The 11505-nt window shown below is 45.0% G+C and overlaps 1 protein-coding gene across 1 annotated transcript; it reads right to left on the bottom strand.

Moving 5' to 3' along the window:
- Positions 1-3339: 3339 nt before the first annotated feature.
- On the bottom strand, positions 3340-4239 carry LOC119318908 (RING-H2 finger protein ATL56-like). The gene has a single exon (XM_037593466.1). It carries the CDS (start codon positions 4127-4129, stop codon positions 3590-3592), a length of 540 nt encoding a protein of 179 aa, XP_037449363.1. The 5' UTR covers positions 4130-4239; the 3' UTR covers positions 3340-3589.
- Positions 4240-11505: the final 7266 nt, after the last annotated feature.

Below are 11505 nucleotides of genomic sequence, written 5' to 3'. Positions count from 1 at the left end.
CAAGCTAGGACCTCGCCAGATACAGGGACGACGTTGCGACAGACAACGGGTTTTGCAGTGTCCCGGGAAGAGGCAAGGAAGCAGGTTAATGGGTGCGGGGATTGTCGGCGTTGTTGCAGATTGACAGGGCTTAGAGAGATGGTTGTGGCGGCGACAAGCAATGGCTGTGGGGCAAGGTTGAGGGGGCTGGGAGGTGCGCAGGAGGATAAGGCGTGGCAGGCCGGCATTTGCGCACGAGGAAAAAGAAAGAGGTTGAAGATAAACAGTGCTGGGCAATCCTGACCGTTGGATGGTGGTCCAATGGCCCCAAAAAAAATCGACGAACACATTTTTTTGTTAACTGCTGAATAGGTGCACCCGAAATTCTAACATAAGCAACTTAGGTGGTTTCGATCCTTACATGATTGAACATGACTTAACCTGGAATAATTCGTTGCTCATTCCTGTGAGCACGACGGAAGATCTTGGGTATTTTATAGTCTCATGTCTTACTGTTATAAGATGTCACCGTTGCGGACATAGGACTTCAGACAGTTATCGCTGTAGTATGATAAATTGATAATGGCACCGGCACTTCCGTTTCGAAAAAAGAAAGATAATGGCACCGGCACTGAACAACTAATGAAGCTCTTTTGACACTGAGAGACAATGGCGCTGATGTAAACCAACAACTTATGTTTAGGAGGGCATCACACATTTATACGGTTTGTGCTCCTGAAACAATATTTATGAGTCGTGGAGAACGATTGAGCATGTTGAGAGAGGTTAGGGTAGGCATTGCAGACGGCTAAAACATGCTCATAATATCAATAATATCAAGAGGCCAGGGTAGACCGAACTTGACATAAGAGAAGTCCCCAAAGAAAGATCTAAAGGATTGAAATATCACCAAAGAACTAGCCATGGACAGGGGGCATGAAAGCTTGCTATCCATGTGCCAGAATCATGAGTTGGCCGCGAGATATTATGGGTTTCGCCTCTAGCCTACCCCAACTTGTTTGGGACTAAAGGCTTTGTTGTTGGTGGTGGTGCTGGACAACTATTGAGCAAATCACTGGGCTCAATCAAATTGGTAGAGAAGCAAAATTGTTCACTAGGTACGGTAGAGTTCATCATAAAATTAAATCCAATATATGAGTCTAAAAAATCTGTCAGAAATTAACTCTCACCATTAGATTGACCAATGGATAGTGGAAAGAATATATAGAGGTATCCAGACAAAAAAAATATGACTAATTCTATTACATGCATGCATGGTTGCATATAGAACAAGATGCATAGGTGTGTAAATGATGTCGCTCTCAAGTTCCTGATATCTGCTTTCAAGTAAGAAAAAAATCAATTTATTCATCCATAACAACAAAGCAACCAGAATCAATGAAGGCTCATAAAGGTGGTTATGACAAGTTCTTCTGTTTGTTTGTTTTTGGAGAGAGGGAAAAAAGTTCTGTATCAAGAATTCAGAAATAACTTGTATTATGTTCAAGCCATGAAGCAGTGACTTTGGTGATTATGGAAGATACCTCTGCTGCCAAGAAAAAAGCTACCCATGCGTAAGATAAATCGCACGCCACATTATCCTGATAAGCAAATTCTACCACAAGAGTTGCTCTTTAATGCTTAGAACTACACTGATAAGAACAGAACAGGCTTACAACAAACTGATTGGATCAAACTTGTTTCCTAGGTTTGGAGTTGGGCACATGTTTAAGAAACTCATTTTCATCTGGAGCTCTTGACATCACCAGGGCCGGCCCTGGGGAGGGGCAGGGGGGGCGGCCGCCCCGGGCCCCCAAAATTCAGGGGCCCCCTATGGCCCATGCTGCAGACGCGCGTAGGGAGCAGCAGGTCGATCGATCGATTTGTTTCCTCGGAAAAGCTAGCGAGCGAGGCAGCCAGCGGTTCGTTCACATAAAAAAGGAGAGGGATCGCGTGAAAAAAGGATCAGCGATTGATCCGATTCTGACGGTTCCCTTCCTATTCTGTTCCATCACGCAGACGCAGCCCTAGGCCGCCGACGCTCGATGCCGTACGTGTATTCCAGCCTCTCAGTCGTCCCCTGGTAATTTCCTTAATAATCCGGTTATGTACGCGGCAGATTTCAATTCTGGGGATCCATCATCACGCCCCTTTGGCCTTTGCTCAGTTGATCTTCTCTCAATCCTCTGCAGACTCCAAGCGCTACACTGCTGCCGTGCTTTATAGGCAAACGCACTGAAGTTCGATCGTCAGGATTCAGGAACCGAGGTATATATTCATATAATGTTGATACAATAAATTCTATGGTTGCATAGCCGGCACCGTTCAACGATTGATCATTGATGCAACAAACTGTTTTGTTTTCAGCATTGTGTGTGTTAATCATGTCGTCTAGCAACTGGACAAATTCATCTGGTAGCCATAAAAGAAAAAGGAAGAAGGAAGTGGATAAATTGATACAATCAGAGCGCACACATATTCACAATTTTTTCAAGAAGAGTGATATTGGTGCTTCCACTGCTTTGATAAACCCAGATGACTAGTAGGTGATCGTTGCCATTCGGGAAGAGCAACAGACTAATGGGAATTCGGAAGAAGAAAATGTCGAGACCAACATCAGCGAGAACAAAGTAAGTTGCTCGGTAATTCATCAGATGCATAGGCACAATTTGCTACTGTTGATGAAATTTTCGGGCATATGAGAGAAGTACTCATCGGCCGAAAGAAGCTTTTCGAAGTTATACCAATATATCTGCTTATTGCATCTTATTTACTGTCCCTGTGACGGCCACATCGGCCAAAAAAAGCTTTTCGAAGTTGAAATAATTGAAGAATTATTTGAGATCAACAATAACTCAAGAGAGATTAAATGGTTTGGCTACATTATGCATGGAGAAGAAATTAATGGATGAGATTGACATCAACCCCATCATAAGTGACTTTGCATCAAGGAGTGTTAGAAGATTTTTTTAAGGTAATTTCAGAGTATAAATTACTGGATAATCATACTGATTTTGGATGCATTTAAATGTTAAATGTTATTTGTAACGCTATATATAAGTATATTCATTGATGTTACTATGATGTGTATATTAAGGGCCCCGAGTTTTAGGTTCGCCCCGGGCCCCCAAAAACTCAGGACCGGCCCTGGACATCACTATCCTATAATTGTCCTACAAGAGCATCACATGACATCACATCAAAGCTTATTCCCTTTGGATCAAACTTGTTTCCTAGGTTTGTAGTTAAGCAAATACTTGACATTGCCAATTGTGATGCATATGAGCATTGACGATTCATTCGTTATTACTCCCCATACTATCATACGCATCGCAATTCACAATTGGCACCAGGAGCAACTTGGATGAACTACACAAATACTGAGATGAAAATAGATAAAGAAGTTGACATTGCAAAGTTCTCCTTAAGGAGAAACTTGTTTTATGCATCGTCTCCCTGCCTCTCGCTTTACAACAGCAGAAAGATCCACACAAAGCCTACTACCAGCTACGACTACAGAGGGGGAGGCTTTTCGTCGAACGGCTGACGGAACCGAACCTTTACAGCCCTGTGCAACTTCTTGATGCTGTCCCGTGCCTGGAGCTCACGATCAGCTGACGGGGACGGCCACCGTGGCGCGGCAGACGGGGCACCCCGGCGACAAGAGGAGCCACCGGTCGACGCAGGCCGCGTGGAACGCGTGGCCGCAGGCGGGCAGCGCGCGCCACCGCTCCCCGGCGCGCGCGGCGTCGAGGCAGACGGGGCAGATCCGCGGCGAGGAAGGGTCGCCGCCGCCGTCGCACGGGCAGGGCACGAAGCTGGGCAGGAGGCGGATTTTGGCGGACGGGAGGCCGACGGCGGGGGGCGGCGGCGGGGCGGAGGAGTCGGGCCGGGCGCGGTGCCGACGGCGGCCCTGCTGGCGGAAGGCGCGCGCGGCGACGAGGAGCGCGAGCATGAGGATGACCGCGGCGGCGGCGAAGAGGAGGAAGAGCACGAGCGCGGCGACCATCACGGCGCCCCGCACGCCCAAGGAGACGATGCGCGCCCCGGCGCCGGCGCACGCGGGCGCGCGTCGGCGCTTGGCGGCCTCCCGCAGGGGAGGCTCCGGCGCGGCGGAGGCCGAGGGCCTGCCGGCGGCGGGCGGAGCCATTCGCTGCGGCGGCCTTTGGCTCGGCTTGGCTCCCGGGGCGGGGTGGAATATCCGGTGGCGGTGGCGGTGGGGAGGATATTTTTGGGAACGGGAATTGGGGGAGGCACGGCACGGCACGGACCCGTTTTTAGCGCCACCGTTCGGCCGCGCTCTGGTGGCTTTTGTACGCGCACGCGCACGGTGCTTCTTCTGTTTCACTTTCACATGCCCAAACGGCAAAACTGGGCAAGCGAACATGTGAATAAACAGAATACGGCCCGCCGAGCGCAGCCGACTGATTCCACGCGCAGACCATGAGTCGAATAGAATGTTAGGTTATTTACTATATATGATATAAACAGTTTTGGGTCAAGCTTAATCTAGATTATCTTTTTTTTGCAAATCCTTAATCTAGATTATCATCATCGCAAAATTACTACTCCCGAGTAATAACATGATAAATCACATACGACGGACAAGAAACATTAGCATGTTTGCACACGGACTAAAAGCACATAACAACAGAGGGGGGGGGGGGGTGTTTAGAACATACTTAGGAGTAGTACGAGTTTGACTAAAACTTTGGCGCAACAGTGTCGTCGCTTGTACCGATGAAGATGAGGTAGTGGTCCTGTAGAGGAAGCAGACGAAATGTGATTAAGGATGTACTTGAACTTGAGCTAACTGTCGCACCTAGACGCTCCCTCAAAATATTGTGGCCACACACAATGCAGATTCTCACAAGACATGATCTCCCGTACGGCCGTGCGTATGGATGGAGTCGCCATGGAGGCAGCACAACAAAAAAAATTGGTCGGCATATGTGTTTGTATGCTACTGTGTGTATTCTGTGTAGCTTCATCTTCACCACCATGCCCAATGATGTGTAGGTGCTTAAGTTGTTGTAGCAAAGTTTTCTCCGCTTAACTATTTAGCAACTAAACTCTTTCATGCATTTTAGGAGTCACCAAAGTGCTCTCTCTCCTCCTTAATTGTTTTACCACGTCATTTTTTTGCTTATACACCATGATTAGCACATGTACACCGTGGAGCACTAACTAGAAGGGACTAAAGAACCCAGTTCTAAATCTCCCCAATCAAGGCAGATAGTAAATAGTGGAATAAATTTTGTATTTTGCAGAAGTACAAAATTAATGCACATGTTTTAATGAAAAAACATGCTTATCAATGCATTAATTGCACTACATGCATGTGTGATCATTAATGACCAAGAACTTTTAAATGCATTTGTGATTTTTTTTCTTAAAGCAAGTACAATAAAATGATGTAAGCAAATTATAAGGTTTAAATATTATATTTTTGACAATCTGAAAGAGAAAAAGATGAGAAAGAAGATAAGAGCAAGTATAATAAGGTTGTAAGTGAGCTATAAGGATTTAAATAATATATTTTTGTTGAGTTGAAGGAGAGAGAAAAGAGAAATGGACTGCAGACTAACAGCCAACTGGAGGAGGTACTCCTAAAACATTTATGAGAGTGTAAGGTTGGCCATAGTAGTCTATAAATCACTTCTTCCACATTCTGTTACTTTCCATTGTGCTATGTATCTGCTTCGTTGGGGACCGACGCCCCGTTTTACCACCCCGTTCGCGTCTTCTTGCCTTTGACTACGTCGCCGTTCCACCTCGGATCCGATTGCGGCCCAAGTATCCTATGCTATGTGTCGACGCCATCCATGGCGGACACCACACTCGACAAGTGTTTGGTCAAATGCCATTGCCAAAAAAATTGGCTTTCTTGTTGTTTAGTTTGAAGCAAACATGATGGAGTTCATTGAATCATTTTCATCGGATGAGGAGGAATGTGAGGATGAAACGATGATAATGAGGTCAGTTCTTGCAAACACAGTGTGTACGAGGAGCTTGTTATCATCAACAAGTGTTCAATAAAGGGACATCGGGTGTTGAACCGGAATAGGGCACGGGGGCATCTGATGTTGGTAGACAACTACATTGCCCCTGATGCACCCTTCGATTCCTATTTTCACGGTCATTTTTGGATGCGGTGACAAGTGTTTGAGCGCCTTTACCACAGTGTCTAGGCCTATGATGATTACTTCACCCTGAAGAAGGATGCCATTAAAACCATTAGGTTCTCTGGTTACCAAAAACACATCACTCCAATGAGGATGTTTGCCTATAGCACGACCGTAGATTCACAGGACTAGTACCTTCACATGTCTGAAAACACGTGCCTTGAAGCCATTGTTAAATTTGCTACTACATAGGTGAAGGTGTTTGGACCGGAGTACTTGAGAGAACTAACTCCCGTGGACACGGATGCCATTAGAACCATTGGGTTCTTTGGTTACTAGAAATACATCACTCTTATAGCACGACCGCGGAATCACAAGACTAGTACCTCCGGATGTCTGAAAACACATGCCTTGAAGCCATTGTCAAATTTGCTACTGCAGAGGTGAAGGTGTTTGGACCGGAGTACTTGAGAGAACGAACTCCCGCAGACACAACAAAGCTCATGGAAAATGGAGAAGCAAGAGGGTTTATAGGTATTCTCAGATCCCCGGACTGCACGCAATGGAAACGGGAGAAGTTCCCATATGCTTGACAAGGGGTTTGGCACAGGATCATTGCAAACAAATAACATCATTCTTGAAGCAATTTCATCACATTACCTTTGGATTTGGCACTCTTTCTTTAGCATGTCCGAGGCTCACAAATCACAATGACATAAACATGCTGCAACACTCTGCATTGTTTGCAAGATTGTGTGCAGTCCAAGATCCTGAGTGCAGCTATATCATCAATGGTCATAAATACAACATGGGGTACTATCTTTGTGATGGTGTTTGTCCTCCATGTGTGACTTTTGTCAAGACCGTCTCCAAACCAAGGGGAGTATTTAACCAAAAACTACCACATTTGCCGGAAACGTAACGGAAAACTACCACTCTACGTTTTTGTGCGAAAAACTACCAAATTTTTCCTAAGCCGTGGCAAAAAACTACCAAGTCACGAAATCGCTCGCTTCGCCCGCGCTAATCCCTATTCTGACTGGTTGGGCCCGCCAATAGTTGCCACGCGGGCTAACGGACGGCCGGCGCGCGCTGATGGCCGTTAACGGCCCGTCCGCTGTCGGAACGGCGCCTGACGGTTGGGTGCGGGTCAAGATCTGATCCTCTTCCCTCTCGCTGCACTCTCTCTGTCCTCTCCCTCTCTCTGAACTAGGTGGCGGCGGCGGCGGTGACGATGGCGGCGGTGGTTCCAGAGGGGGGGCGTCGGTGATATGGGTGGTGGCGGCGGCGGCGACGCTGGCGGCGGTGGCACAAGTTAGGACGTTGCGGGCTCAGTCGACAATTGGTTGGGGAGCACCAGCTTCTCGACGCAGGCCGGCTCGCAGCAGCAGGAGGCACAGCTCGCCTAGTCATCGCCAATGGGTTGCAGGTATGGAAAAATCATCTGCTAGGTTAGCTGCTTCAATCTGGCAAATTAGTAAGATGTGTTTGTTAGAGCTTGTTGGACATGTGTAGTAAACTGTATTGCACTTGTAGCTCTGTCATTTTCAATTGAATTCATGAGCACCTATTTCTGCAGTTTTGCTGACAAGAAGTGGGAGATATGGTTTCATTTAGAAGGAAGAAACCCTGTGAAAAGGGGTATATATGAGTCAGATATATCTTTTGTTACTCTACAATCACTCATTGCTAGTGAAGGGTATGGGCAGAGTGATTACATGTACTATGTGAAGGAGGAGGAAATTGGATCTGAAAGAGTAAAGTATTTAGGTAATGAAGCTAGTGTTCATGAAATGTTGGAGTTTTTTAATCATGTCAATGTTGTGAACATAAGGGTTGTGAGAGATGTTGAACCTGCAATAAGTACACAGCCTATTCAGAATTACATGAACACTCAAAAGAGTTGTTGTGTGCAAAAGGTTGTGGAGCAATCTGAGCTTCAGAATGAGATAGATGATAGAAAGGCTCAGCTTGAGAGGAGCAGGATTCAAAGAGAGGCAGATTTGAACCACTTTGAAGGAGACACTGAAGTGTCTGAATTTTGTTCTGATGATTCAGTTCATTCAGATGGGAGTGCTGAAGCGGTTCAACAAATGGAAATAGAGTGTGCCTCTGAAGAGGAAACAACATTGCAAAGTACTGCTATTGTGAAACATGTGAAGAACCCTGGGCCAACTAGCAGATGTCACGATGAGGTAGAGAAAAAACGTTTTGAAGATTGGTTTCCTGAAGCAGATGAGTTTTGTTTTGCTGGTGATGCAGGCATAAGTGATGAGGAAGAAGAAGATGAAGTTGAACTACCATACATCATGAAGAAGCCAAAGACAAAGAGTAGTAAGAAAAAAATGAAGGAAAGGGTATATTTTGACCCTTCAATTCCCAATTCACATTTACTCTTGTGCAAGAGCTTGTGTTTTGATTATGTTTACCAGTTCAGAGAAGCATTAAGAGATTTTCATATAAGGACTTTGAGGTCTTTTCACTACCACAGGAACACTCCAACAAGAATTACTGTTTGGTGTTCACAGAGAGAGCATGGATGTGAATTTTACATGTGTGCCTCCAGGATAGCTCATGAAAGAACATTTTGCATTAAGAAGTGTAGCATGGAGCACACTTGTCCAGCATCAGCAGAGAACACAAAGGTTACTACTAAGTGGCTTTCCAAAGCAGTTGAGCCTTCTCTTAGAGCAGATCCTAGAGCACCTGTGGATTCACTTATTAAAAACAGCAAAGTCAAGTTTTCAGTTGATGTATCAAAGAGTGTGGCCTATAGGGCAAGGAGGAAGGCTATTAAGGTTGTACAGGGTGACCAGAAGGAGCAGTACTATAGACTAAGGGACTACCTACAAGCAGTTCTTGACACAAACCCTGGTAGCAGGTGTGTAGTTACAACATTTGAGGACCCAGAAAATCCTGCCCCAACTCCTAGATTTAAGTACATGTTCTACTGCTTGCATGCATCAAAGCAAGGATTTCTTAATGGTTGCAGGCCCTTTATAGGTAAATATATAACTGCATTTTGTTCAAAATATCTTGTTGTAAATTTTGGTAGCTAATTTGGGTATGGATGCAGGGCTTGATGGTTGCTTCATCAAGCTAACCACTGGACAACAAATTCTTGCAGCCACAGGAAGAGATGGCAACAACAACATCTACCCCATAGCCTTTGGTGTGGTTGATAAGGAAGATTCGGAAAGTTGGACATGGTTCTTAACCCAGCTAAGATGTTGCATTGGAAATGGAAGCAAATTTGGAACCTACACCATTATTTCTGACAGGCAAAAGGTATGCAACCTATCTTAGCCAGTAGTTCAGATAAATATAGTTATTACTGGCTTTATTTGTTTTTGTTCATGACCATGGTTATTAATTTACAATCAGGGTCTTCTTAAGGCTATAAATGAGGTGTTCCCTGATTCCCCTCAGAGATACTGCCTCAGGCACATCTATGCAAATTTTCAGTCAGCTGGTTTCAGAGGAGCATAACTAAAAAAGCTAGTAGACAAGGCTAGCTACTCATTCACCAAACATGGCCATGAATTAGCAATGGCAGAGCTTAAAGCAGTGTGTGAGGATGCCTGGAAGTGGCTTACTGTAGGTCTTCAATGGATTACAATTGCAAAATTGATCTTGTTGTGAACAACCTTAGTGAGGTTTTCAACAAAATGATCCTTGATGTTAGGGCCAAACCAATTAGAACTATGTTTGAAGGAATAAGGACTAAGCAGATGATCAAAAGGCAGAAGACCAGGGAAAAAAAGAGAATAGCAGGTGGATGATCACACCCAACTATTCAGAGAAACTAGAGGAGAATAAGAAGTATACCAAATTTTGTGAGGCACATAAGGCTGGTCCTGACATTTGGCAAGTGTCTAGTAAGGAAAATTAGTACTGTGTCAACCTAGATACTAACTCATGTGACTGCAGGAGGTGGGACATGACAGGTGTGACATGCAGTCATGCAATAGCAACAATGAGCAAGATTCACATGCACCCAGAGGACTATGTGCATGAATTTTTTTAAAAAACCACTATATATTGAAGCATACAAAGACATAGTGTACCCTGTCCCTGGTCCTGGATTCTGGCCTGACACCCATACTCAGGATATTGAGCCACCAGTGTTCAAAGAAAAAGCAGGGAAGAAACAAACAGCTAGGAGAAAGGGCCAGTTTGAGGTGCCTGCACCAAAAGACACAAGCATGATGGGAACAATTACATGCAACAATTGTGGTCTACAGGGCCATAGATTTACTTGCTGTGGGAAAGCTCTAAACCCAAGTCTTCAGATGAGAAAGAACTTACACCAGGTCATTTAAAAATGTTGCATTCTTTGTTTAGTTAATAGCTGTTTAATTATTTTAGGTCTGCTCTATGTACTAACTATCTTAATTCTGTCATGCAGGAGAATAGAGAAATTTTTAGGGGTTCCTCTAGTGCTAGTCACCCACCTCCAGAACCACCACATCAACACCAAACTTCACAGATGCCAGCCTCATGTGCTCCACCTCCTAAAGCAGTGAGGAACAGAAAAACAGCAGCAGATAAGAGTGCTTCAGCATCAACTGTTTCTGCAGGAGCAGCCAGGTCTTCACCAGCACCTCCAACAGGATCAGCATCAACAAGAGCTCCAAGAGGATCAGCATCAACAAGAACATTCAATGCACCAAGAGCATCCACTGCAGAACCAGGGATATTAGCAGGCAAGAGGAAGAGGAAACCCCCTAGCAAGTTTGCACTATATTTTAGTGCTAGTGGAAACCATTGAAACTCTGTTACTAAGTTTGTGTTCTGCTACTTAGTTTGATTGTATGGTACTAAGTTTGTGCTCTGCTACTAGACTGCTTAAATTCAGACATGTGAACTTGTGTGCAATGTTGAATGTATGGTTGCTACTTATTTGTGCCCAATACCAATGGGTTAAGTGCTAATGTTTTGTTTTTTTGTTTTAATTGTTTTAATTTGTTTAGGTGCATGTCTTAATTGTTTTAATTTATTTTTTTGTTTTACTTTGCCGTTTCTACAGTTCAGAAGTGACTGCCAAATTCATTTTAGAAAAAAATATGCACAAAAAAATGTCTAGCCTGGGCTCGAACCCAGGACCAGTTGGTTGTAACCATGCGTTCAATACCAATGGGCTAGTGCTAGTGATTTGTTTGACTAGCATCGGCCAAACTTATTATATGTTGGCCACCACGTCGTCTATTCAGCATGCGTTGCAGCCGCCATCGTGGTGAGCGTGCGTTGAGTAAACCCAGCCGTTTCAGATTCTACGACTTTATTACGTGTCCACCCACCATGCTCTCTGCTCACTCGCCCACTCACCGCTCGCACCGCCCACTCCGCTTCCCCCTCTCTCCTGTCGAAATCACCGCCGACAACCACCACCACCGCCATC

The sequence above is a fragment of the Triticum dicoccoides genome, chromosome 6A, assembly GCF_002162155.2.
Source record: "Triticum dicoccoides isolate Atlit2015 ecotype Zavitan chromosome 6A, WEW_v2.0, whole genome shotgun sequence".
In the NCBI taxonomy this organism is placed as follows: domain Eukaryota; kingdom Viridiplantae; phylum Streptophyta; class Magnoliopsida; order Poales; family Poaceae; genus Triticum; species Triticum dicoccoides.
This window is presented reverse-complemented; position numbering and strand designations above follow the sequence as displayed.